Consider the following 26,809-nt stretch of genomic DNA (forward strand, 5'->3'; position numbering starts at 1 on the left):
TGACATTATAATTGTCAAAAAATCCAAATATTTGAAAATTAGAAATTAGAAAACAAATAAAGACCAATGGATAAAAATAAGACATGATATATGATAAATTATGAGAAAAATAATAATTAGGGAATAAAATTAAGTGACTCAATGTTGCCTTAAGATCCAAAGGTAAAATAAATTATATAAAATGGAAAATAATTTATCTGAAAATTACTCACGGCTGTGTGGAGAACTGTGTAATTTACTTTATTTAAAAAATTACAATAAAGAGAAAATTAATCAACTTATTGATGAACTCAATTCTAAACCGTTCAAAGCTGAGATATTTGTTAGAAAACATGTAAGTATGTCATATACAATTTAACCTGTTATCACGAACAGAACCGAAAGCAGCTGTGCTTACCAAATTCTTTATTAATGTTTCCAGGACGCCACAACATTAGTGACAGCCCTTTGTGTAAATATAAAGCCAACGAAAGACTTTTTAGCAACAAAAGCATCTCATCTTATGAAAAGCATGATCGTGAAACAAAACCTTCAATTTAGTGCTGATAATTTATCAAATGTAGTTGCCTGGCACATTGAGTGCTTGAAGCATATTTCTGAGATAGTAGTGCCAGATATTTTGCATAATTTACAGTGTATTCTGCAATACAATCCGCAAGTGGGTCAGAAGGTTTGAAAATATTGCTTTTAAATATTATACCTTAATTTATTCATAATTAGAAATTATTTTAGCTTGGGTCATCTGACTATGATCATGAAAGCTCAAAATGAAACCTGTACCATACTGTAAGTTGATTCTGTGTTCAAAGTAATAATAACATCAAGAAAAAAGTAATACTATAACACTATCACAATATTAAAACTTTGAGGTGTGGCATGTGGATATGTCATGTCATAAATTCGAATGAAAAAGTAACCAATGTGATATAAACTGTAAATTTATTTTATTTATAATTATTTTATACATATACAGTACAGAAAACAAAATATTTTTAATACGTACATGAACATTTCCTATAAGCCACAGATTGCAGCTATCGAACAAAAGGCATAAGGACGTGAGCGCTGTGGCCCTTGAGCTGAACTGAATGCCTTGGTTTTCAAATCCAATAGAAACTTGTAGTTTTATCAAGATTATAGCCTTTAAAAATATCTCAAACTAGACTAGACATCTAAACTGGACAGTAAAAGTCGCTAATTTTGATCTTCCGTGCAAATTATCCCATATTATATATTTTAGAATGAAGATCTCAAGTTGATAAAAATTACTGATTCCCTGTTTTTGCCTTCAACATGTTAACAAAAAAACAACCTTACAATTTACAAATTATTATGATCTAATTTATAGCATGATGATATCTAATGATGACATAAATAATATTATTAGTTTACAGATGCCTTAATTGGCAGTAGAGGTGTTTTAATACACTTAGTACATGATGACAAATATCTCAGCACTCCAAACTCACTCCAAATATGTTTGGTTGCTTTTAAATGTATGATGTGCTTAATATCGGCTTATGATGACAAAACGTTAGAGACAAGCCATGGTCTTTCATTGGAAGCCAAAGAGAAAATGTCACAAATAGCAATGAAGTTTTTAATGAAAGGTCATAATAAGAAAACTGATGAATTTTTGTACTGTAAGGTATGTTCATTCTATTACTTAAGTTCAGAACAATGCAATACCTGATGTTTGTATGTCATTGTAATAATTAAAAGTTAATGAACTAAAGCATAACATTTTCCGTTTAAAATTGAAACAACTGTCAAATAGCCATTTGCTTTTGTTTTCTAACATTTGTTTTTATTACCTAACAACAAATCTAAATATGTGAATATATTAGACATTCAAAACAGAAACAAGGACATCTAGAGCTCAAATACCAAATATATTTGACAAAGATACCAACTCTGACCTAAAATTAAGCCCTGACCCATTCATACAGTAGTTAACGCTTAACTATCCTATGAATCGTGGTGACTATATTTTTAGAATGTTAAGAAGAGGTCCCAAACAGCATATTTATTTAAAACTTATTATAACTTACAGGCTGTTGTATCAGCATTAAGGATACTGGCGCAGTTATACTTCAGTGATCAGAATGTGATAATTCCATTGCCAGAAATAATAGGGATCTGTCATTATTTCGTTCTTTTTGGACTTGTAGATCAAGGTAATAAACCTGAGAAGATTATGCCTTCTCAGCAAACTGTAGCCATGGCACCTGTACCACACAAACCACCAAGTAAGGGTGGGAAGGTAACTTCATTATTTTTAAAGGAAAATATTAATGAAACACTTGTAATGACTTTCCATAAACTAATCTTTTATATCCTAAAATATATGAATATAGATACTGTGAGAGATGAGGCTAGTTATTTTAGTGTCTTCTTTTGATATTAATTCTAACACTACCAAGTAATAAGTGAGTAATAAGATATTCTATTAATATAAAGTAGCTTCATACCTTTGACATTTTTGTTAGGTCACCACCATCAATTATGTTTTAAAATATCACCTAATTACAATAAAATTAAAATTTTCAGAAACAAAAAATAAGGAAACAGCGAAACAATGCAATAGAAAGCCTTAAGAAAGAGATACCTACCTCTGATAGAAGTTTATTAAAAGACGTTGACAATTTCGAAAACAATTCTGCCTACAAGCCAGCAAGTCAGAATTACTTAGAGCCACAGAAAACTAAACATGCCTGGGTATTGACCAGTGATTCAGACATATCAGATGTTGAGAACAGCAGGGAGGCAAAATTAATTGCTTTAAAAGCTAGAGTGAGACAGAGTGCTTCAAATTTACTTTTAGTCCTAATAAAGGTAAGATTCTAATTGCATTTCTATATCCTTGTTTCTGTATTAGATTTAATATTAATAATGCAGTTTATAATGCTTTTGACAATAATAACTGCATCTTGACATCCAAAAAATATGCATTTAAATTAATAGACTTAAATAATATAATAAAATTTAGATATTTAAGGACATCAAAAAATGAAATATTTAAATTAACGAATAAAAATTTTAGACAAGTAGCAACATCGCTACACTATTTTATACACAATTTCCTAGCTATAAATTTAGCTAAAAAAATACCTGCTTCTATTGAGCAGGAAAAAAATATGACATGTTATAAGACTTTGGAATCTGCTTCCAATTTAAATTAATTAGTAAGACAAAGGAGTCACACTCTTGCAATTACAAATCAATTAATACAACAACTAGATTATACCCATCAAAAGACGTTAACGTTTCAATTATTAACATATTCAATTTGGTGCATCAAAATTTACAAGGGATGATGGGTAAAGAGCTAGAAATTGAAATGTTTTTAAATATGCATAATATTAATGTATTCTGTGTCACTGAGCACTGGTTTAGAAACTATGAATTATTGTTTAATTTTAATAATCACCAGTTGTCAAGTTCCTTCTGCAGAGAGAACGCTATTCGCGGTGGCTCACTGATTCTCGTTAGTAAATGTTTGAAATGTAAGGAACGAAAGGATGTAGTGGCCCTCTCTGTTGAGAGAATTATTGAAATTTCCTGTGTTGAGCTTGAGCACCTCATCGTTGTCTGCGTCTACAGACCTGATGCGTTATATGATTCTTTTGAAAATATTTTGGAAAATGTATTGCTAAAGCTTTCTGTCTCTGATAAACAAATTTTGGTATGTGGTGATTTTAATATTAATCTTTTAGAAAACACAAATACCACTATTAGATTCAGAACACTGTTAAAGTCATATAACCTCCCAAACTTGTTTTTAGAGCCTACTAGGACAACGACCACATCGGCAACATGTTTAGATAACATATTTACAAATGTAACACCGACTAACAAAACAATTATTAATCAGTTAACATCAGACCATAGTGGACAATTTCTGTCTTTTGAATCTAATATGAATCCTAAAGATAAAAATACTCTTGTGATTGTTCCTATTAATAAAGAACGAATTGAGAAGTTTAGAAATAATATTAAGCAAGAACATTCAGAAATTATTTATAACAAAAACCCAAATTTGTCATACCAGAATATGTTTCAGAGAATTAATTTGGTCTTTACTGATATATTTATTCCTAAAACTGTAACATTAAAAAACAAAACAGTGTTCAGCGAGTGGGCCACCACCGGAGTGTACAAAAGTAGAAAAAAGTTATATGATCTGTACTCTGAAAAAGCTTATAATAATGATGAAACATTTCATCAATATGTCAGGAACTATTCAAAACTATTTAGAAGAGTTTGTTTAGCGGCAAAATCTTTACATTTAAGTGATTTAATAAAAAATGCCCCTGACAAGATAAAGATGACTTGGAACATCATTGGTAGAGAAAGTGGAAAAGTCAGAAATAGCCACCAAGAATTCTCATTAAAAATAGATGATAAATTGGTAACTAGTCATGAAGATGTGGCTAATGCTTTTGAAAAGTTTTTCTCTGACATTCCAGTTTCAACTACCACTTCTCTAAATTCATCCCCCACAGCAGCTGAAATATTATTGCATAAACATGTCAACAAATGTAATGAAATTTTTAAATTTAAGGAAATTAATTCAAGCAGTATAATAAAAAGTTTTAATAGCCTTAATGTAAAAAATACAGCTGACTTGTGGGGAATATCAGTAAAGATTTTGAAGTCTGTAATAGACATTATTGCTCCTCATCTTGTTAGTATTTTTAATGACTGTATTAGGTGTGGTGTATTTCCTGACTTAATGAAACATAGTAAAGTGATTCCTCTTTTTAAATCTGGTAGTACTGATGACCCCTCTAACTATAGACCTATTTCAGTACTCCCTACGTTGAGTAAAATTTTTGAAAAAATTATTTTGACCCAACTTTTAGAACATTTTAATTCAAATAACCTGCTTCATAATAAACAATTCGGGTTTACCAGGGGTCGCTCTACAACTGATGCAGGTGCTTATCTAGTCAAAAATATTTTTAAATCTTGGGAGGAATCGCATGATTGTCTTGGAATTTTCTGTGACTTATCCAAAGCATTTGACTGTGTTGAACATGAAACATTGGTGAGGAAACTACATCACTATGGTATTAGGGATGGTGCATTGGAACTTATTACTTCCTATTTATCAGGACGGATACAAACAGTAGATGTGAAAGGTAATAGATCTTCAGGCACCTTGTTGAAAATGGGTGTACCTCAGGGTTCCATTTTGGGTCCTTTTTTATTTCTAATATATATAAACGATTTACCTAGTTTTATTGAGTCCCGACACGAGGTCGTATTATTCGCAGATGATACATCTTTATTATTTAAAATTAAACGACAACTACAAGTCTATGACGAAGTGAATGATGCGATTTCGTGTGTGGTTCATTGGTTCCGTATCAATAACCTATTATTGAATAGTAAGAAAACTAAATGTATTAAATTTACTTTAAAATGTATTAAACCATCTTTAAATGTGAGACAAGTGGATAGTGATGTAATTGTTTCTGAGGAATCATTGGAGCTTGTTGAGTCAACCGTATTTCTTGGTATAACAGTGGACTCCAAACTGCAGTGGGGACCTCATATTCATAAATTGGCGAGTAAGCTCAGCTCTGCAGCATACGCAGTAAAAAAAATTAGAATGTTAACAAACGCGGACACGGCTCGTTTAGTTTACTTTAGTTACTTCCACAGTGTCATGTCCTATGGCATTTTGCTATGGGGCAATGCGACCGATGTAGAAATGATATTTATTCTGCAGAAAAGAGCTATACGTGCTATTTATAACATGCACTCAAGGGAATCCCTGAGGGAGAAATTTAAAGAAATTAAAGTTCTCACTATGCCATCCCAGTACATTTTTGAAAATTTGATGTATGTTCGTAAACATATTGAGGAGTTTCCTAAACAGTCGGACATACATAATAGAAATACTAGGAACAAACACAAGCTTGTTGTGCCGATGAGTAGGTTACATAAGATACGAAATTCATTCGGGTGTTTGTCTGTGCGCCTGTACAACAAAATCCCACATGATGTTCAGAACCTACATATACATAGGTTTAAGAAAACTATTAAAGAACATCTGTGCAATAAAGCTTACTATAAAGTCAATGATTATCTAGAAGATTGCACAAAGTGGGAATGAGTTGCTCGCTCCAGGCATTTCAATATTGTAGTAATTGTTACGTTATAATACTCAGTGTAAAAAATTCATATTTAAAAAAAAAAAATATTAAAAAATAAATAAATAATAATTTTATATGTAAAAAAAAAAGACATGCCCGCTGAGTTTCTTGCCAATTCTTCTCAGGACGGAGGCTAGTTCTTGTGAATTGGCGGTAGTTCTTTTGACGTTCAACAAGTATGTACTTTCATTTATGTTGAATAAAATTTTTTTGATTTGATTTGATTTGATTTGATTTGATTTGATATGTCAGCCTGATTTTGGATAACTTAATCTTCCAATGCTCAAATATGGATATTGTGTGAATTTATCCTATCTATTTCTGCCACAGCAACAGCCTATTACAGCATATTCTAGCTTAAATATTATAGATGTGAAAGTGTGTTTGTTTGTTTATTGTTCTTCTTTCACGTCACAATGAAGCAAGAGATTAACATAATTTTTTAATAGTTAGTTTTTGGTCAGGAGATTCATAAAAGCTTCCTTTTTTGATGATTGTTTGATTAGCAGCCCGTGGTTGCCAAGTTTTTACCGCCGCCCATGGGCACAAGCAATGCTAGAAGCACATCTAGGCCGCTGTCCAGTTGAATTTAAAAACTTAGTTTCTATTACTATTTACTATTTTATCTACAAGATTTGTCCTTATAGGGTACATGTTGCCATTCATAATAATGTTAAAGTTGGGCAATTGCAGGTAAAAGAAAAGAAAGAAATCTTTGGATATTGGTGGGCCTTGTTACCCGATTCTCCAGATCCTCTGAACTGGTCTTCTGGAGATTCTGCAAAGAAGACCCTTGCTTTTTGCGCCGTAACTGATCCTATAGCCAGTAGCCGTTCTAGTGTTCTGAGTGTAATACTAGCGTTGCTATCTGGATCTAGGATTTACTTGTCTCAAGCCGAAACAAGGTATTCTTATACTCATTATAAACATACTCATAAATATGAACCCCTTAATTGAACTGTTTCCGAAAACGAAGACGATTGATATCAAATGATAACATCGAAAAAGAATGATGTGATTAAATATACTGTCTTTGCTAATTTTGAATTTAACAATTGATTACCAAAGACATAAACACAGATCTTAAGACACCAGGATTGAAGACCATGTGAACATTGGAATAACGTTTATTTATATGATTTGCGGAAACTCCACCTAGGCGAACTCAGAGGGGGAGGGTGATGGGAGAGATGTGCTCCGCACTAAAAGCTTCGCTTTCCCCCCTTTGCCTTTCAATGAGTTCTGTCTCATGCGAGGTTCGGACGTGGCTTGTTGAGCGACAGGAGGTTTTAGTCAATTCGACTCGGACATGCTCCACCCTCCATCCCTAGTGGAGTGCGGAAGTCCGGCGATTTCCTCCTGACCAAAAAAAAGGCGAACTCAGAACGCTCTGTCATCAATGCTGATGTATACAGTTGACGGTTGTAAGTTTGATTTATGTTTCAGCAAGAGAGAGACAACATCATTCATACCGTTCTCGGTGTCGCTTGGTTACGTAATTGTTTGCATGCACAAAGTTCTTACCTCGATCCTGGACATCGAAAGGAGTCACGCCGTGATTATTGTAGCTCTGAAGTGCTGTGCCGCTTTGGTTCAGGCCACGCCCTATCATAAGATGAAGAATGGTCTCATAGGGGACTTAGTTAAATCAACAAGGAAGTTTTTGATTCATCGAGGTGAGTTGCTTAATTGTCCTTCAAATTACCTACGCTACGTAATAGCGTGTTTCTTTTTTCAAATGTTTAATGTTAATACAATTTTGTATGTCGCAGCAGTTGTTATTTACTGCGTAAATGGGTGAACAAGCTGACGGCCCATAAGGTCTAAAATGGCTACCGGAACCCACAGATATCACAAAATGAATATTAAATAAATAAATAAGTGGGAACAAATGACTTGTGAACGTTATCACATGATGTTTGCCTGATGTGTAATAGTCAGGGCCCCTAACTACTACACCACCGAGTCAGTCAAAATGAATGATAGGGTATCATTGTTTTTTTTAATACACATAATATCAAAAAGTGAAATGACGTAGCGATTAACATTTTAAAGTTGGAACGTCGCGTATCATGCACGTAGATCAGTAGATTTAAATTTCATAGCGTCATAGCGGCATTGAAAATAGATGCCAACATCACGATGAGTTAGGCGGGTAGAAGCTTAATAATGCGGTTAGATATACCGTTGGAACCGAGAGCCTTGCGAGGACGTAGGACTTTGATTAGGTCTTTAACTTACGTGACCGGTAACAATGCGTCCAAGGGTGGCAATGACGCTCTGAGTTCGACCTCCCTGTCTACTAATTCTAGATGAACAGGGTCCGCGGATTGAGTATTGGGCGTACACTGGGTTTGTAATGTATCGGCCAGCAACCCTGCTTTCTCTAGGTCATCGAACGTCGCGAGTCGGTCTGAGAGGATCTCATTAGCATTTTTATATGGGCATCTTAACGCCACAGACAAGAATCTATGGATTCTTCTCGTGGCGATTTCGTATGACTGAAAAAAATATGCTATTTGTATTTGTTTCATATTATATAATTGTGTGCGAGTCGCTACTGGGCTTATAAGTGAAAGTGCCTTAGTATTGAATCATAGAACAACGTCGATTAATAAAAGAAAATGTTCGTTTGTCAGATATAACCCTGCAGGTGGGTGCGCTGATAACAATGGGATGCGTCCTCTCAGTCGAGCCAAAAGTAGAGGAGGTATTAAAATCCATAGAAAAAGATACGGCTTTTCAAAACAGTCCTCAAAATCAGATATCTATAACTGATGATTTAGAAGAATGCGGTGATTTTGAAGAGGGATATTCGGATGATGAACCTTTCGAAGATTTTAGTGTGACGAAGGAAAAGTCTACGTATTTCAGAAGCTGGATCTTAGATATCTGCTTCCATAAAATTGGATGGTTGTTCAGGGGACCAGAAGTAAAGGTATTTTATATTGTTTTTTCTTTCTTTAAAAAACAGTTTAATATTATTAAAGAAATGTATACAAATATACATAATGTAATATTTTAGTGGGAAGTTACGTATAACATTGCATGAGTAGGTATCAATCAACCTTCTTGCTCTTATCTCATTATGTGGGGTTACCGCAGCATGTCCTCTTTTTCCATTAATTTCTATTCATCTCTGCACTGACGCCCTTCTTTCGCGTGTCCTCTTTCACACAGCTCATCCAAGCCTTTTTAGGACTCTCCGTTCTAACGGGATCACGGTATCGGGGTGATCCTAAAAGTATCACTGCCTATTTCTACCGTGAAGCAGTAATGCGTTTCTCGTTGATAAATTTGATAGCCGTTGGACAATATGTATGAGTTTGACCTTATGTCACAAGCATTTAATATCACTTTGGCTGCTAATTCATCTATTTCAAATAATAGAAAACATTTTTCAGAATTCATAAAATGATATGGCTCTTGTGAACTCTTCCAGAGATGTAAACCTGCAAATATACCGGTAATACTAGAATCTCTTCAAGTACTCTCGGCCATAGCATTCCATCATCTACAGGAGTTACTTCACCCTCATATGCTGTTACTTGGAGACGTCCTCTGTGAGATGTTGCAGCACGAGCACCAAGACGTGGTTGTGCACGCAGCCAAGACGGTCAGCGTAATTGGTGATGCCGTCCAGAAATTAGGTAACGTGCGAAAGGCACACGTATTTAAATCATTTAAATATTTATTTGTATTGAAAAGTCTAACGCGGGTAACGCACTCGATAAAGTCACGCGATTACAAAATGAAATGGTATTTTTTTAAATAAACATTTTGAGGTATTTGTCTACACACATGTTGTATTCACGATTAAGGAATACCATTAAGTGATAAAAAAATGAGCTCGCATATCTTATAAACTTTCTGGTGTCATTATTATTCTGGTGGTATTTAATAAAGTGGTATAGTTCGTAGGTATTCTAATCTCACATGGGTCGATACCAACATTTAAAAAAAAAGATACGACATCCAGCATATTCTTGTCGCAAAGAAGTTATGTGGGATAGCCTTTATACAATACAACCGAAATTTCGACCTCATGTCTCAAAGTGGGTGGTGGCATTCACGTTGCGATGTCTACGTTTATTGGTAATCGCTTTACATCAGATTGAACGCCCGTTAGGTGTATTAAATCCGGAGAAAAGTCAGTAATTGCATTTTAAATTATGACTCACAGAGCAAACGGATCAAGCTCCACCCTTGACCCACTGCGTGCAAATGTGGGAGAAACTGATAACTCCATTGTCGAATGTGCTGCAATCGAACGAGAATTCCCCGGCGAAGGCGGTCGCTTGCGATTGTATAGCGAACATCGGGGAGAAATCCTTCAAGGAGTTGCCGGTACGATTGAACATTGCATTGTATGTCTTTGTATGTCGGTAGTCGAAAAAAAAATTTTTTTTAAGTGAACCTTCTTTGGAATTGTGATTTCAAACTCGATGAAACGAAAAAATAAGTCCATAGAGACACAAACACATAAATGTATAGGATTCAGCCGGCGAGAGAATGAGATAGAACACATTAGACGTTCTCGGTCTCCTCTTTGTGCGACTCTTCGTAACATCCTCACTATCGTCTACTAAACATTGCCTATATGTATGCTCCTGTGTAGTAGGATAGTCAGTATATCTATATCTTATTTATATATAAATAAGTTTCACTTCTATCGTGTGTGACTTGCACAGACACACACTTTTTTTAACTTTTTATGCAGACCTTAATACGACCTACCTGATAGTGAGTGATTACTATCGCTCATGAATGTCAGCAATGTCAAGGGCAGAGCCAAGCCGCTGTCTACCGCTAAACTTGTAATAATTAATTTTACTTTGCTGATTGATATTCATGACGTATGATAACAATTTACTTAACGTTAGCCAAATACGTTTCCGCTTTTCTGGCCGATCTTCGATTTAACTTCAGAAGATCCCGCTAACCTAATCTGAAAATTTGATCAAATTTGATCCAGTCGCTCCAGAGTCTTTAAGAACATACTCACATCGACTCGCCGGTGGATGGACCAAACTAAAACCAGCGTTGGACTTCCCTCAACTGAGTCCAAGATGATGTCGAGCAGGGAGATATGACCACTCTGTCAAGAGTGACACGATTGAGAAACATATCACTGCTGGACATAGCCCTCCCCCAAAGCTCGCCACTGAACCCGATCTTCTGTTTTACGCATCGACATTTTTTTTTATGATTGAAGTATTACTGGTAGCCCGGAGGCCTTTCCAGTTTCACCAGGACAGGTGGGCGAGCAAAGGTTCAGCTAGGAGGGGTGGGATTTGCTAACAGCTGCCCGAGCGCCTTCGAAGGAAACCTAACAACTCAAGAGCATCTGCTTCGCGAATGAGCATCCAGTCACTGCTAGCTGCCCTGCGCAGGTCGTCGCTCCATCTAGCAGGAGGGCGTCCTACACTACGTTTGCCGGTTCCATAGAACCATATATAGATTACCAATATGTTTTATGCAGAGACGTTTTCAACTGCTGTGCTGCGCTTTACTGGTGGGATCGTGCAGCGACGAAGAGGCGTCGGTCCGAGCCGCGGCAGTACGCGCCTTGGCCATGGCGGTTATGTTCAAGACATTAAGAGAGGTCAGTGACCCTGTCCTTCAACTAAACCTTGAAATTCGGTAACTTTGTAGAGGTTAATTAGAAAAAAGGCTACGATCAATTGTTTTGTTTTTTTAGAACGGATTAGTAGGTATTTTAAAATTGTATTTTGCGTCAGATGGGTGAACAAGTCCACTACCCGTTTGGTTTAAGTTGTTTAATAGTGTTCATAGACATCATATAATGAATGCCGCCATTTGTTTTGAGACTTGAGGTGGATGTCTCAATTATTATATAACAGCTGACGTAACTGGTTCGCGGCAGCATTAGGCCAGTAGTGGTACCTACACAGGGTCACAATACGTGCTACCACCAGTAAATACTGGTAGGCGATCGCAGTCTGCTGATGTTGATACAATAAGAGAATGCTTCCATTTTCTCTCTCTCTTCTCTATTTATCCTACATGGTAGTGGGGTCAGCTTTCCTTATGCTACTCCTCCACTTAGCTCTGCCTTTGACATCATCATCAATAACATTGTATTCCGTCTTGTCCTTCAGCAGAGATAATACTTCCATCCGTTCTCCAGATAATCCCTTAGTCGTCTGTATCTATAATTACCAGAAAGAGAATGTTCTAGACCGACATAACAGCCAGTAATTTAATTACCAAAATCGTTGCGAACATTTCACTGTTAAAACAATTGAACGAACGACACAGATATGTTTTTTCCGCTGTAAATAACTCGATTGGTTTTAGGACATACACTTCGTAAGCGACTGCGGCGAGAACATCCTCAGGGCGTTGTTGGAGCCGACTTTAGTGGTCAGAGCGAAGGCAGCTTGGGCTTTGGGTAATCTAAGTGACGCTCTCGTGCTAAACTTGTAAGTTGGGTTTTTTATTTATTTTTTATTGCTTAGATGGGTGGACGAGCTCATAGCCCACTTAGTGTTAAGTGGTTACCGGAGCCAATAGACCTCTAAAACGTAAATGCGCCACCCACCTTGACATATAAATTCTAAGGTCTCAAGTACAATTATAACGGCTGCCTCACCCTTCAAACCGAAACGCATTACTGCTTCACGGCAGAAATAGGCGGGGTGGTGGTACCCATCAGCGCGGACTCAAAAGAGGTCCTACCACCAGTAAGGTCCTACCACCAGTGGGTTCTTTGTTATCATAATAACGGTTCGGATACTGTTAGAGAATTTATCATAGTACATAGACAACTGCAGCATACATTTGCTTGAATTGAGAAGTGGAGTTTTGATCTCTATTGCATTGGAATAACGGCTATTGTACCTGAAACATCTGTTAGCTTCGTAGGAACATGCAAAACTATAATACTTTTCCTAGGGGAAGGTAGCTCTGCCTAGTTCTACCGTGAACCAGTAATGCGTTTCGGTATGAAGGGTGGGACAGCAGTTGTAGTGTAAATACTGAGATGTTGCAACGCATGTCTCGAAGTGGGTGGCGGCATTTACATTGTAGATGTCTATGAGCTCCGGTAAGCACTTAACGCCAGACGGGCTGTGGCACGTCCACCCATCCAAGAAATAAAAAAAAATCTTATCGTTTCGGGATTTTGTGAATAGCATTATTAAAATCAATATATTATTATAGTCCTTGTAATAGGATATCTCTAATAAATAGACCACTGATACAAATTATTATTAAGTCGTTCGAAATTGTTCAGTATCTGTAAAGCAAAGTGAAAATGCGATTTTAAAGTATACACAAACAGACACTTATTTTAACCGCCTCTGACCAGTTGCATTGATACAGTAGGATCTGTTTTGTACATTAATCTGTTTTAACAGGCACGAACCGGATGCTGACGAAGTCGACGATGACCTGCTGGTCCGGCTGCTCGAGGTCAGCATACATTGCGCCGTAGATAATGATAAGGTAAAAGTAAACAATTATTTTTGCAAATCCGATCTAGTGCGGACAATAGTAGATTGTGAAGAAGCTTGAGGGTTCTCTGCGCCGTATGACCCGTGGGTAGGGATGATTGTGAGATAGAAAAAGTGGGTATCACGATCGTGTCCATTGCGCTCTATATTATAATTGAGATTTCATCACGTGTCTCAATGCTGTATGGTCTGTGTTCTCAGGTAATCGAGATATCCTTTCTCGGTTCGGAGAAACATATCGATTATTCGAAATTTCTAGAATTTCAATCGACTTTTGCTCTACGGGTAGTTCTTTTTTTATTGCTTCGGTGGGTGAACGAGCTCACGGCCCACCTAGTGTTAAGGGGTTACCGGAGTCCATAGACATCTATCTATCTGATCTGTTATTTCTATAATCTTTATTCGCTAAAAAAATTAAACATAGCGCAGACGTCTAATACGTTATTATTTTGACAGAGCGTCAAAGACAGAATCCGTAGGGTCATAGTTTATCTATATAATAGTATTTGTCATTTTATCATTTGCACGCGTTCTCTGATGTTTTGGCGCGTGGCATAATGTTATTGATCCAGTATATTAGGTCACGGTGAATATATTGAAGATTTATATATTTAGATGGACGTTCAAATAAGGTGTAAGTGTAATGGAATTTAAAGGAGCAAATGATTGCCTTTCTTCATCCCTGTAGTTTAACTGTGTAACTAGCCTAACAACTAATCTAATATTCAAAAAAAAAAGACATGCCCGCTGAGTTTCTTGCCAATTCTTCTCAGGACGGAGGCTAGTTCTTGTGAATTGGCGGTAGTTCTTTTGACGTTCAATAAGTATGTACTCTCATTTATGTTGAATAAAATTTTTTTGATTCGATTTGATTTGATTTCGGATCCCTAAAATAAATACATTTGTTTCTGTTGTAACTTTGTACTGTTGTTGGTAGGTCGTCGAAGTTATTAACATTAGCAATATAAATAGTACGAAAGATAGAGAGAAAAATTTAGAGGAGAGGCTGTATGTGTGTTTGTTTATAATGCATGCGATCAGGGGTCTTTTATTCGATCGAGTCTGAAACTTTAATAATGACTGTTCTTGATAATTTGGGATGTTTCCGTCATTTTATTTAATTTTTTTATTTTATTTATTGGTTACCAACATGTTATACATCAGCACAGAACATTACAAGTAACATATACGTTCATCTCACACTAAATTCTAACACAATTACAGGTACCGACTGTATGCATTGGTAAATATAAGCGGTTCATTGTATGATACTACAAGAAAGAAAATAATAATAAAATAACATTACATGAAAATTTAACACTAAGACATTCATAGGACTAGCCGGCTAGACCAGTTCAGGACCTCACTGACGTTAAGTGATTGCCGGAGCCCACAGTAAGGCGTGAAGTCTTAATGTCAGTTTTTTATTACAACAACTGCCTCGCCCTTCAAACCGAAACGCATTACTGTTTCGCGGCAGAAATAGGCGGGGCGGTGGTACCTACTCGTGCGGACTCACAAAAGGTCCTACCACCAGTAATTACGCAAATTATAATTTTTTGTCGGTTTGATTTTTATTACACGATGTTACTCCTTCACCGTGGAAATCAATCGTGAACATGTGTTCTGTGTGTGTTAATTAGAAAAAATTGGTATCTGTGTAATTTGAACACCGTTACAGCCGCATCGTTCGATACGAATCTACCGGGCGTCTTATCCTTTAGGCCACGACGACTTCAGAGAAAAGTAAGAAAAATACGTAAACCATGAACCCTTATAATGCAACGCAGGTCAAGCAGAGTGCGACACGTGCCCTTGGAAACCTCTTACGTTTGATAAAGAGCGATAATTTACATCGGAATCCGCAACTAAAGACCTTATGCGAAGTAGCAATAGGGAAGCTATTGGACTGCGCTTGCAAGGTCGCGAACATGAAGGTCCGCTGGAATGCTTGTTACGCGCTGGGGAATGCAATGAAGAACGAGAATCTCTTCACCTGTTTCAATGGATGGCAGGTATTTATAATAGCACTTAGGAACATATTTAATGTCCAGAGATTTATTCCGCAATTTAGATTTACATTGCGGGCTCACTACTCCCTACCGTGAGATCGTCCATTTACATAATGACAAAAAAAAACAAAAAAAATGTTGTCTGTAAAGTCGGTTTACGGACGGTAGTTTTACGTGGTAACGTCAGTAACAGAACTATTCGAACTGCTAGCTCTGATGTCATGCGAGAATTGAAATAAATGTCTCACAAACCAACGCTTAGGCCGATAGTTTTTTTTATTTTATTGCCCATTGTAGGCAGACGAGCCGGGTGGGCCGTATGACGTGATGGTGAGTGGTTACCGTCGCCCATGAACTTCAGCAATGCCAGGGGCAGAGCCAAGCCGCTGCCTACCGTCGTGCCTCTCTATCGCTTTTTCTGCGCTCTAGTTTGCACGCTCAGGCGGAACGTAACAGTTTTCGTGCGTGGCCGGTCATTGTTCTCGTCGAACCCGTCGCTTACAGTAATTGAGTAAATTAACCCACAGACACAGCCCACTGAGCTTCTCACCGGATCTTTTCAGTGGGTCGCGTTTCCGATCTGGTGGTAGATTCGCGAAGCATGGCTCTTGCTAGGGTTCGTGTTAGCAACGTCGTCAAGATTGACCCCGTGAGCTCAACTACTAGTTAAGGTTACGCTGAAATAGCCTCTCAAGGCTATCAGCTTAGGTAGGAAAAAAAAAACTTGCGTGGAGCCGTGTTAATCGATTTTTAAGACGTTATCACTTCAGAAATGTTTGGAAGCTAAATACAGCAAAGATTTATTTGCAGAGTGAGGTGTTCTCGAATCTATGTAAACTAACAAAAGAGTGCAAGAATCTCAAGGTTCGTATAAACGCGGCGGTCGCGTTACGGGCGCCGCGCTCGCGAATATCGTACGCGGCGAACTTCGCGCCGATTTGGCGAGGCGTCATGGCCGCCATGGAGAACGCTGTTAACGTCGACGATTTCACTGAATACAAACACAAAGATAACCTCGTTGAACAGGTGAGACAAGTAATTTTTTTATCGCTCATTAAATTCCTTTTTTTTATTGCTTAGATGGGTGGACGAGCTCACAGCCCACCTGTTGTTAAGTGGTTACTGGAGCCCATAGACATCTACAATGTAAATGCGCCACCTACCTTGAGACATAAGTTCTAAGGTCTCAAGTATAGTTACAACGGCTGCCCCACCCTTCAAACCGAAACGCATTACTGCTTCACGGCAGAAATAGGCAGGGTGGTGGTACCTACCCGCGCAGACTCACAAGAGGTCCTACCACCAGTAAACCTTTCCATACTGTTGATTTATTATAATTATGTAAGTGGGAAGATCGGTAATTTTTGGTCAATTCACACTGGCACACTAATTTTATTTTAAAATAAGAAAATATAAATGACAGATATAAGATTGAGATAACGATGTCACGACTAGTATTTTTTGAAAAAATAAAAGGTTTTGTTGTTTAACTAAATACATATCCACTAGATTTCGCCATACCATCCCACATGTATGTAAGTATAATAGTATGTAAGTATGTATATTGGTATATATATCAAATAGTTACAATTTAATATTTTATGTAAACGGTATATATATCTATTCATTGTATGTATATTTTTTCTATAATAACGTATTGTCAATAGTACACCGCAACATATTTGCTATATTTTTATATTTTCCAGAATTTCTCTACATTAAAAAATTTTCTGGAAGAGATCGCTTTTGGCGATAAGACCGCCTTTTTTACAAATCTATCTGCTTTTTGACTGTTTTTTAATGTAAATTGTGTTTTGGTGTGCAATAAAGTGTATTCTCTCTCTATCCTTCTCTCTAAATGAAGCAACTTTAAGAAAATTAAACTTCGCTCCTCGATTTCCCGCAGGAAAAAATATGTTTATAATGCCTATATCACACCTAATATAATATCTAATATAATACTTAATATAATACTTAATATCATACCTAATATAATACTTAATATAATACGTAATATAATCAACGGCCGTCTGGTGTAGTGGTAAGTGACATGGTCACTACACAAGAGGGTCGCGGGTTCGAATCCCGCCAAGGGAAGGTATTTGTATGATAAATATAAATGTCTTTTCCAGGGTTATGGATGTGTCTTAAATATATGTATGTGTATAATAAAAATCTTACATTTATTTCCGTTATCTGGTACCTGTAACACAAGTTCTTTACGAACTTATCACGGGACCAGTTAACGTGGTGTGATTGTTAGTAAATATTTCTTTATTTTATTATTTATTTTAATACCTAATATAATACCTACTGGTATGATTGGTTTAATTTTCAGCTCTGCGTGACACTAGCTCACTTATGTTGCCAGCTCACGCCATCGGACCTAACCGATATCTTAGATCACCTGGTGTTTCACTACGACTGCGCTAAAGCAGTCTTCACGCAGGTATTTCAGCGTTTACCGCCGGAGAACGCTTCGTGCCTCCGCATACTGCAAGCCGCTAAATATGTCACCGTTGATCTGGTCGCTTCGAATGAAGCGCAATCACAGTCGTTGAGTTTACTACAAGATATATTTATATTCGATTTTTGATTTATCCGAAAGTGTATTTGTTTCTTACACTGTAAGGAAAGGTAGATTGGAGTGGATGACGCGTCTCGCTTTTAGGGAAACCGATCGAACACTAATCTACAGTAATATCTGCGTTTAATCTATACTAATATATAAATCTACAGTGGTTTTTACGGATGTTCCGTTATGACTACTGAACCTTGCATCCGATTGACTTGAAACTTGGTATTCATGTAGAAAATACATGCAATTAATGGATAGGCTAATATTTATATGAGTGTTGGACTCCCTAATAATAATGACAATAAATAATAATGTTAATTTTAAATGCGCAGCGAAGCGGGCGTGTACAGCTAGTAGTGTTATAAAATACTGTTGGTAGGACGTCTTGTGAGTCCGCGCGGATAGGTCCGCCGTAGGTCCACCGCCCTGCCTATTTCTGCCGTCAAGCAGTAATGCGTTTCGGTTTGAAGGGTGGGGCAGCCGTTGTACTGTTAAAACTGAGACTTAGAACTCATGTCTCAAGGTGGGTGGCAGCATTTACGTTGTAGATGTCTATGGGCTGCGGTAACCACTTAACACCAGGTAGGCCGTGAGCTCGTCCCCCCACAAGGCAATAAAAAAAACTTCCTCATCTAATTAAAATTATTTTTTTGTAAATACAAAATTAAATAATTTTATTACCACTTTACGTTTTTTAACACTAAACCTACCGATAGTTCTTGTATACGTATTCCTTCCTACTGCGTTCAGTAACTTCGACCCGAAATTCATAAAGCGGTCGATTTTATTATTCAATAAAGATCATGTATGTGTTTTTTCTTGGAAAAGATTAAAAAAATACCTTAAGTAAATAGTGCAGCAAATATTTTAAGCATATTCTACGAATTGTTTTATAGTTTCACAACGGTATTTTGATGTACTTATATAGTTTAAAAAAGTACATAAATTTGAAAACGGTCAATTTGACCCGTACTTGTTAATAGGTTTAATGTTCAACCTTCAAAACTAAACAATTTTAATTTAGTAACATTTAGTTCTTCGTTTAATATTGCATGTTTCAATGTACAAATGTACTGAGCGATTATTAATGAATATGATCGATTTGGTAAATAATTGATTTAAAAATTGTAGTGAAACAAGGAAAGTGCCTTTAATCGATTTCAAGCAATACTTCTATATTGCTAATGTTTTTTTTCTTGCTCTTATTATAAGTGGACAAGATCACGGCCCGCCTAGTGTTATGTAGTTACCAGAGGGAACCCGTAGATATTTGCCCATTTACTCTCATTTTAACTGGTGGTAGGACCTCTTGTGAGTCCGCATGAGTAGGTACCACCAACCCACCTATTTCTGCTGTGAAGCAGTAATGCGTTTCGGTTTGAAGGGTGGGGCAGCCGTTGTAACTAACTATACTGAGACCTTAGAACTCATATCTCAAGGTGGGTGGCGCATTTACGTTGTAGATGCCTATGGGCCCCAGTAACCACTTAACACCAGGTGGGCTGTGAACTCGTCCACCCATCTAGGCAATAAAAAAAGATAAAAACAACGTAAATGCCGCCAACTGACCTTGAGACATGAGTTATAAGTCTCAGTACAACGGCTGTCCCAGACCCTTCAAACTGAAATACATTCCCACTTCACGGCAGAAGTAGGCGGGGTAGTGGTACCTACCAGTGCGGGTTCAATAACCTACCCGTACGGCTTCAAATTGTGATGTCGGGAAACAATGAGACTACGGTTGACTTTCTACTTTATTGTTGTAGTACAAATATAGTAAGAAATTTAATGATCAGTAAGTAAAAATTATTGTTGAATGTGGCGCGACTTATCTAAAGCACGTAAAATTGTTTACTATATCATATAAAATTGCTTATGTAATAAAGTCTAATTAGAGAAATTCTGTTATATACATAATATTTATATGAAATAAACGTTTTATACCTACTATTCTCGTGTTTTCTTCCTCATCAATAAACAAATTTATTTATTTCAGTTTGTTTTTTAAAGATAAACGGAATGCGTGAAGTCATGTTCGTTTTTACTTATGAGAAACAACTAAAAAAAAACGCCATGTTAATTTTTAATCCAAGAACACAACATTTGCCTTACATCGAGGCCCAATAAATAATACAGAGGTTGAAATTTGTGAAGCTGATAAATCTATTTAGTTATTTTTATTACTTTTTAGAAGAAAAAAAAATCACATGCATTAGTATACATATAATGTATTATTTTATTCACATCCAAATAAAGTTAAGCCCAGTTAAACTATAGCACAAATTGAGTTGCTGTATAAAGAGAAACAACATTTAAAGCTATTGCTTCACCATTTTTATTTTTTTTATTTTTTATTGCCTTTGTAGGCAGACGAGCGTACGGCCCACCTGATGGTAAGTGGTTACCGTCGCTCATGGACGTCAGCAATGCCAGGGGCAGAGCCAAGCCGCTGCCTACCATAAAGTACTCTCCGCAAGCCTCGTTTGAAGAAGGACATGTCATAGCGCTCGGAAAACACCGTGGAGGGGAGTTCATTCCAAAGCCGGATGGTACGTGGCAAAAAAGATCTTTGGAAACGCACTGTTATGTTTTTTTTATATTTTTGTTTTTTTATATTTCAATATTCAAAAATGTTTTAATATTTCTATGTTTCAATATTCAAAATACTATTTATGTCATAAATCATATTATTTAGGATACATACATATTACAAAAATAACGTTACGATAATTGTTACAAAACGTCCCGATCCAATGCATCGTACTCCGTATAAATTATGTACATCAAAAAATCGATTGGCTTATCTAAAGCTTCTTTTCCCATTGATAATTTGGTAAACATGTAACTGATAAGGGCTAACGTATTATCATTTGCGTGGGGTCTAGATTAGGGTTAAAGCTTTTATGTTTTAGTGTAAATTATTATTAGTTTTATTAGTGTTTTAGTAAAATTCAAAATCTTCACGAGAGTTCCTCATTTCATCCGTCAGACACGGATATTACAATATTGCTCCCAGCTGTCATAATTCTTTAAACCAAAACCTTGCCTTATAAACATAGATAGAAAGTTCGCACAAGGACTTGTTTTTTTTATTTTTATTGCTTAGATGGGTGGACGAGCTCACAGCCCACCTGGTGTTAAGCGGTTACTGGAACCCATAGACATCTACAACGTAAAGGCGCCACACACCTTGAGATATAAGTTCTAAGGTTTCAGTATAGTTACAACGGCTGCTCCACCCTTCAAACCGAAACGCATTACTGCTTCACGGCAGAAATAGTCGGAGCGGTGGTACCTACCCGTGCGGACTCACAAGAGGTCCTACCACCAGTAACAAAGTTCCCTGGCAATATGACTTTCGGACCTGTGCAAAAGTCAAGCGTTTTGATGTACCTACGCGTCCGGCTGTATCATTGGTTAGGGTCCGGTATGTACACAACATACCACAAAGGTCTGCTTCGACAGTAATAAAAAAAAACACTGCAGTAGATTTCTGTCTAGCTATCTATGTATCATTGTACCTAGTATCTACTTGTAACATAGATCTAGAGATAACGAATTACCCCAAAGAGTACTTACATTAGTAACTGGTATTTGAGAGAAGACAGATTAATGAAGTTATGAAAGGCAAAAATAGAAGAAATTTGACATTTTGTGGTAAACTAAATGACACAAACGTAATATCTCAAAATTAGAGTTTCTTCAATTAATCAGACACATTTCGAAGAAATGTCTCATCAGCGCGTGACTTACACGTATACTATCGATTTTACTTATCTGAAAAATAGATATGTGATGAATAATAAAACATGACTATCATGAGGAAAGATAAAATGAAGCCTAACTTTTATAATTTAAATATATAGATAACAGCTTTTATAAAAGGAACACATTACAAGTTTTATAGACTACATATAGAAACTCTATATACTACGGCTGATAGATAAATAATACACTTAATATTTAATATATATGATCTGTTTTTTTTCCGGGCCGGGGGCCGAATCTCCTGGTATACCCCGCTGGGTCAGAACGGCTGGTTCTGCTGAGTCGGAACATGATACATCGCCGACCGGGTTGCTCTTTAACATTATGTTTGGCGACGAAAACGACGACGGTAATGCGGACTGGAGTCGACGATGCGCCGTCCCATCCTCCCGGTGACGGCATGCTAGAGTGACGGTAGCGTTCGGCGCAACTTCGACCCCCCCAGGTCGCCCTGTGACCATTACTTGGACGAGTCTGCCTCCTCACAGAGGCCCCTCCGACCGCCCGGCTTGGTGGCGGCTGCACGGCACCGAGATGGAAGAAGAGCTCTCCCTCTCCCGTTCCGCCGCCTCCTTCTGCGAAATGGTGGAATCGCAGAAGTCAAGCATAGCCTGAAGACAAATCAACCTAATCTAACACTAGCTCTAGCAAGAGCAATGCTTCGCTGAATCTACCACCGGAACGGAATCGCAAAATATATGTGAAAACATTTGAAATAAACCAAACCGTTAAGCATATGTTTAAATTATTGTGGAGTTACTTTCTCTGATGACTTTCCGTCTTGTATTTATTCAAGTATAAACGTTTCACAAATCTCATTTCTTGTCATAAATAAATTCTGCCATTTCTGTTAATCATTCAGTGGACAAAAATAAGTTGTTGGAATCAAAAAGCTGAAGATGTGAACCTTCTTGATAGTGTTTGAACCTACAGTTTTTTTTATCCCTTATTCCACAAAGCACAACATTCATATAAAATTAGTAATGTCCAAAAAGGTCCACTTTATATTGAAAATAAAAATTTCACGTGACCGAAAACTATCTATTAATAAATAAATTTTACCCAATTAGTGAGAGTCGAGAGGGTATTGACGCACAACGAGCGCACTATGTTCACCTTACTGATATGATTGACATTTTTAATTAATCGCGTATTCTTAATTAATACAAACTTATTTTTAGATCAATAGTAGTAGTCGTGGAGACAGTTTCAGACAAACAAACATTTCCATTGCACGATAAGATAAAACTCCAATGTCTCGAATAACAAACCTTCATTCGGGCTTTGCAATAAATATTATTATAACGTTGATAATATCAGGAGGAATCCCGGAAACTTTTAAAATTTTATTAATAAGTAATCCATTACATGGTTTCATTGAAATAGTTTTTGTGTTTCATCTGATGTTAGCGAGCTTCTTGCTCTTATCCCGCTATGTGAAGTTGGCACATGATAAGGTCCTTTTTTTCCATTGGGGCCTATCATACGTCATCTCTTCCCCTATTCCCTTCTTTCGCATATCCTCATTTCACATATCTGATATTAGACAGGTACCGTAGTCCATAGACAACATTTGAAACCCATTGACACTAGATGTTTCAATTACATTTGTACTACCGTTGCTATATTCTACAAAATGCATGGTTACAGCTTTATTTGGATGATGGGACAGTGCTTAATAGTGTAGGCTTGCCACATGTCCAACAGTCCTTGAAACCAGGTAAGAAAATTGATGACGATACTGACACTAAGGCTGCACGGTACAACATAACAAGCGTCAAATGCGTCCACTTGCTCGACGTATTCCTCGGTTGCGCTCTGAGGCACTGATACGCGGGTTGTTGAGCGACAAAAAGCCTTTAAGCCGCTTTCAGACTACGCTATAATATAATAGCATATAGTATAAAGCTCATACATAGCACGACAATATCGCACACCATACATTGTTATGGACACGTTCACACTGTACTGTACTATATATTATTGGCTAAGTATAGGCTGCTATACTATGGCACTATAGTATAGTGTAGTCTGAAAGCAGATTTAGTCGGCTTAGCTCCAATATACCTTACCTGTTGCTTAGGCGAAAATCCGGAGAAGATTTCCTCCAAAAAATAGCCCCATAATTAAATTTGTCTTCAACAGCTTTGACACAATTTCTCCAATTTCATATGAATACCTATTCTATTCTTGCATCTTAATTCCAAATTTTGACCAATCGATATTTACATACAAGTATGTTGAAATGGAGCAAACATGAATCGATGTAACTGATTATTCAAATGACTTATGGACTACATTAAGTCAAGAGTGAGTTTTTGATCAACAGCGAGACGGACCTCTCGTAAAAAAAAAACAAATGTAATCTGCTTGTGGCCGTTTTGGTATCTTGATAATGCTTTAGTTATACAGAACTCCAAAAAAGTATGATCATTAAATAGTTTAGTTAAAGCATGTGACGTATAAAATTAAACATTTAACTTTTACAGAATATATTTCAATATAAGCTGGATAAACTGGATAAACAAATTACAACTGCTTCGAGTTATGATGTGTGATTCACTTAAAATTGCACATACTACGTAAGTGTCAGCCAATATTTTCCCAGCCTTAAATAATATCGATGCGATTTTCTCTATATCCCTAAAATATTACCGTATTTAAAAATCAATAAAAACTTTGAAAACTGGAAGCGGTTCAAGAAATTCGTTGAAGGAAATATTGTATGAACTGTTATGTTTAATCTTTGGAACTTTTTCAAAGAGCGCGGGGTTATCGCTCATTTTTTTTTTATTTAAATAAGAAGTGTCCACATTTGTTTAGTTCTGGAAAAATACTTTTGTAATCTACTTGCGAATTTGCTTAAATGTTCCACCGTGTCATCTTGATTGGCGTTTTGACATTAGAATAGTTTAGTGACCTTTTGCACTGTAAATATAAATATACATACATAAATTTATTATTTAATTTAAGGGAGAGGATATGATTATTTTAAGTAAAGTCTTTATCGATTTTAATCGGCTGATAAGCCTACACTTTCTTCCTGTGTAATTGCCTTCAAAATCCGTTCTGGCTCAAATCTGATCACGTCATAATTGATCAGGTTGTGAGATCTCCGTACTTTACATGTGATACGTTGAATTGGTTTACGAACTAATGGCCCACGTGATATTCAGTGGTTACTACCACCCATAGACATCTGAACGCAAGGCCAAATCCTCAGTTTACTATTAATGAAACATTTTCTAACCAACATTGACAATCAACTTCAAATTATCATGTCACGATAAATAAATATGATGCTCATGGAAAAGTTCATACAGAACGTTTCCCATTTAAATGTCAGTTAACACATTCGCGCTGAAAACTGCTTCTGTTCGTGAGGACATTCGTGAACTGGTAATAACTGACAAATTATAGAACCAGTACGAAATTCACAGACTTTTCCAAGTAAAATGGAAAATCAAGGATATTTTGTGTTAATGTGATTCACGATATCGTGATGTGATTCGTAAATATCAATCAATGTGTGCGTGATTTCTTTAAAACAGAATTTTACGGTTTAGCGTAATCCGTTGTGATGCCTTTCAAATGAGGATTCACAAGGTTCCTAAGCGGTAGTCCGCGGCATGGTTTTGCCCTTGGTATTGCTGGAGATAAAAGGGATAAAAATCAAAACTTTTTTATCTCTATACCCGAATAAAAAGGTTGGAAATTTTATTTTTACACGGATCCACGTGTAGTTTTATTGTTTTGGGCGTGCATAGCAGTAAACGCTAATGTTAATAAAAACACGTGATTTTTTCAACCGGTACCTACCACTTAATATTTTTTATTATTAATTTATTTATTATTAATTATTAAATTTTTTATTATTAAATTATTTTTATATGACTGCTCTATATTGAAATGATTTATTTATTAAGAAATATATGCCTATTTGGCTTAATACTTTTCAATAATAATAAAAAAAAAACATTCTAGAAACAAGAGCAAGCGCTTGTTGTAAATATGTACCTACCTACTCTTTGATAGCACGTGAATGTTCTCAAAAGACTCAAAACGTGACATTCAATGATACATTTTCGTTATCTACAATACGCATAGTTATTCCGTCGCAGGCGTTCGTTTTGTTCAGAAATGCGTAATTGACAAGAAGCTGCTATATTTGTGTAAGCCCAATTCTCACTTAACATCAGCATTAATGGCATAAATTGGTTGGCTTGAATTTAACCGTTAAGAGTAATCAAAGGCAATAATAAATTCGTAGGTGCAGATGCTTTGGTTTTTTTTTACAAACACCAAGTCCTTTTACTTATCTTGCTATTATTTGTAAATTGTGTAGTGGGTGACGAAATTCCGTAGCCTAATAGCTAAGAGATTTCGTGTTCTAGTAGGTATAGAGCGGTTGGAGATATGGGTTTAATTGAAAAATAAAGACACATAACACGTGACCATGGTATGTGTTATGTGTTATGTGTATGTATGTAGTATGGATGAATATATATATAATATATGATTATATATATATTCATTAATATATATATAATATATTATATATTATATATATATTAATGAATATATATATAATCATATATTATATATATATTCATTATTATATATATATTAATGAATATATATATAATATTATATATATATATTCATTAATATATATATAATAATGAATATATATATATAATACTATATACCATGTAGTATGGATGAACTCTACTCCCGCCACCGGAGTAGAGTTCATCCATACTACCTGGAGCCACTGCGGTCATCCACAATACGCTTCCAGAGATCTTT

The 26,809-nt window shown here is 36.3% G+C and overlaps 1 protein-coding gene and 2 long non-coding RNA genes across 4 annotated transcripts; 2 read left to right on the forward strand and 1 right to left on the reverse strand.

Moving 5' to 3' along the window:
• Position 1: 1 nt before the first annotated feature.
• Positions 2-20,182, forward strand: LOC101746920 (HEAT repeat-containing protein 6). Its single transcript, XM_012695477.4, has 16 exons — positions 2-334; positions 422-670; positions 1,388-1,648; positions 2,054-2,263; positions 2,551-2,835; positions 6,858-7,069; positions 7,611-7,840; positions 8,804-9,102; positions 9,607-9,814; positions 10,348-10,511; positions 11,647-11,769; positions 12,486-12,610; positions 13,547-13,634; positions 15,433-15,657; positions 16,465-16,680; positions 17,993-20,182. The coding sequence occupies exons 1-16, from the start codon at positions 182-184 to the stop codon at positions 18,248-18,250; spliced, it is 3,306 nt and encodes a 1,101-aa protein (XP_012550931.1). The 5' UTR covers positions 2-181; the 3' UTR covers positions 18,251-20,182.
• Positions 18,902-24,314, reverse strand: LOC134199269 (uncharacterized). 2 transcript variants are annotated; one of them, XR_009973688.1, is made up of 2 exons: positions 24,073-24,314; positions 18,902-22,575 (listed from the first exon to the last, which is right to left on the reverse strand). It is a non-coding gene; the product is annotated as an uncharacterized LOC134199269 (long non-coding RNA). The 2 variants fall into 2 exon arrangements; XR_009973687.1 differs by lacking the exon at positions 24,073-24,314 and adding an exon at positions 23,063-23,275.
• On the forward strand, positions 22,572-26,305 carry LOC134199268 (uncharacterized). The gene is made up of 2 exons (XR_009973686.1): positions 22,572-23,720; positions 24,490-26,305. It is a non-coding gene; the product is annotated as an uncharacterized LOC134199268 (long non-coding RNA).
• The last annotated feature ends 504 nt before the right edge of the window (positions 26,306-26,809 follow it).

Source organism: Bombyx mori, chromosome 8 (genome assembly GCF_030269925.1).
Source record: "Bombyx mori chromosome 8, ASM3026992v2".
NCBI classification, from domain to species: Eukaryota; Metazoa; Arthropoda; class Insecta; order Lepidoptera; family Bombycidae; genus Bombyx; species Bombyx mori.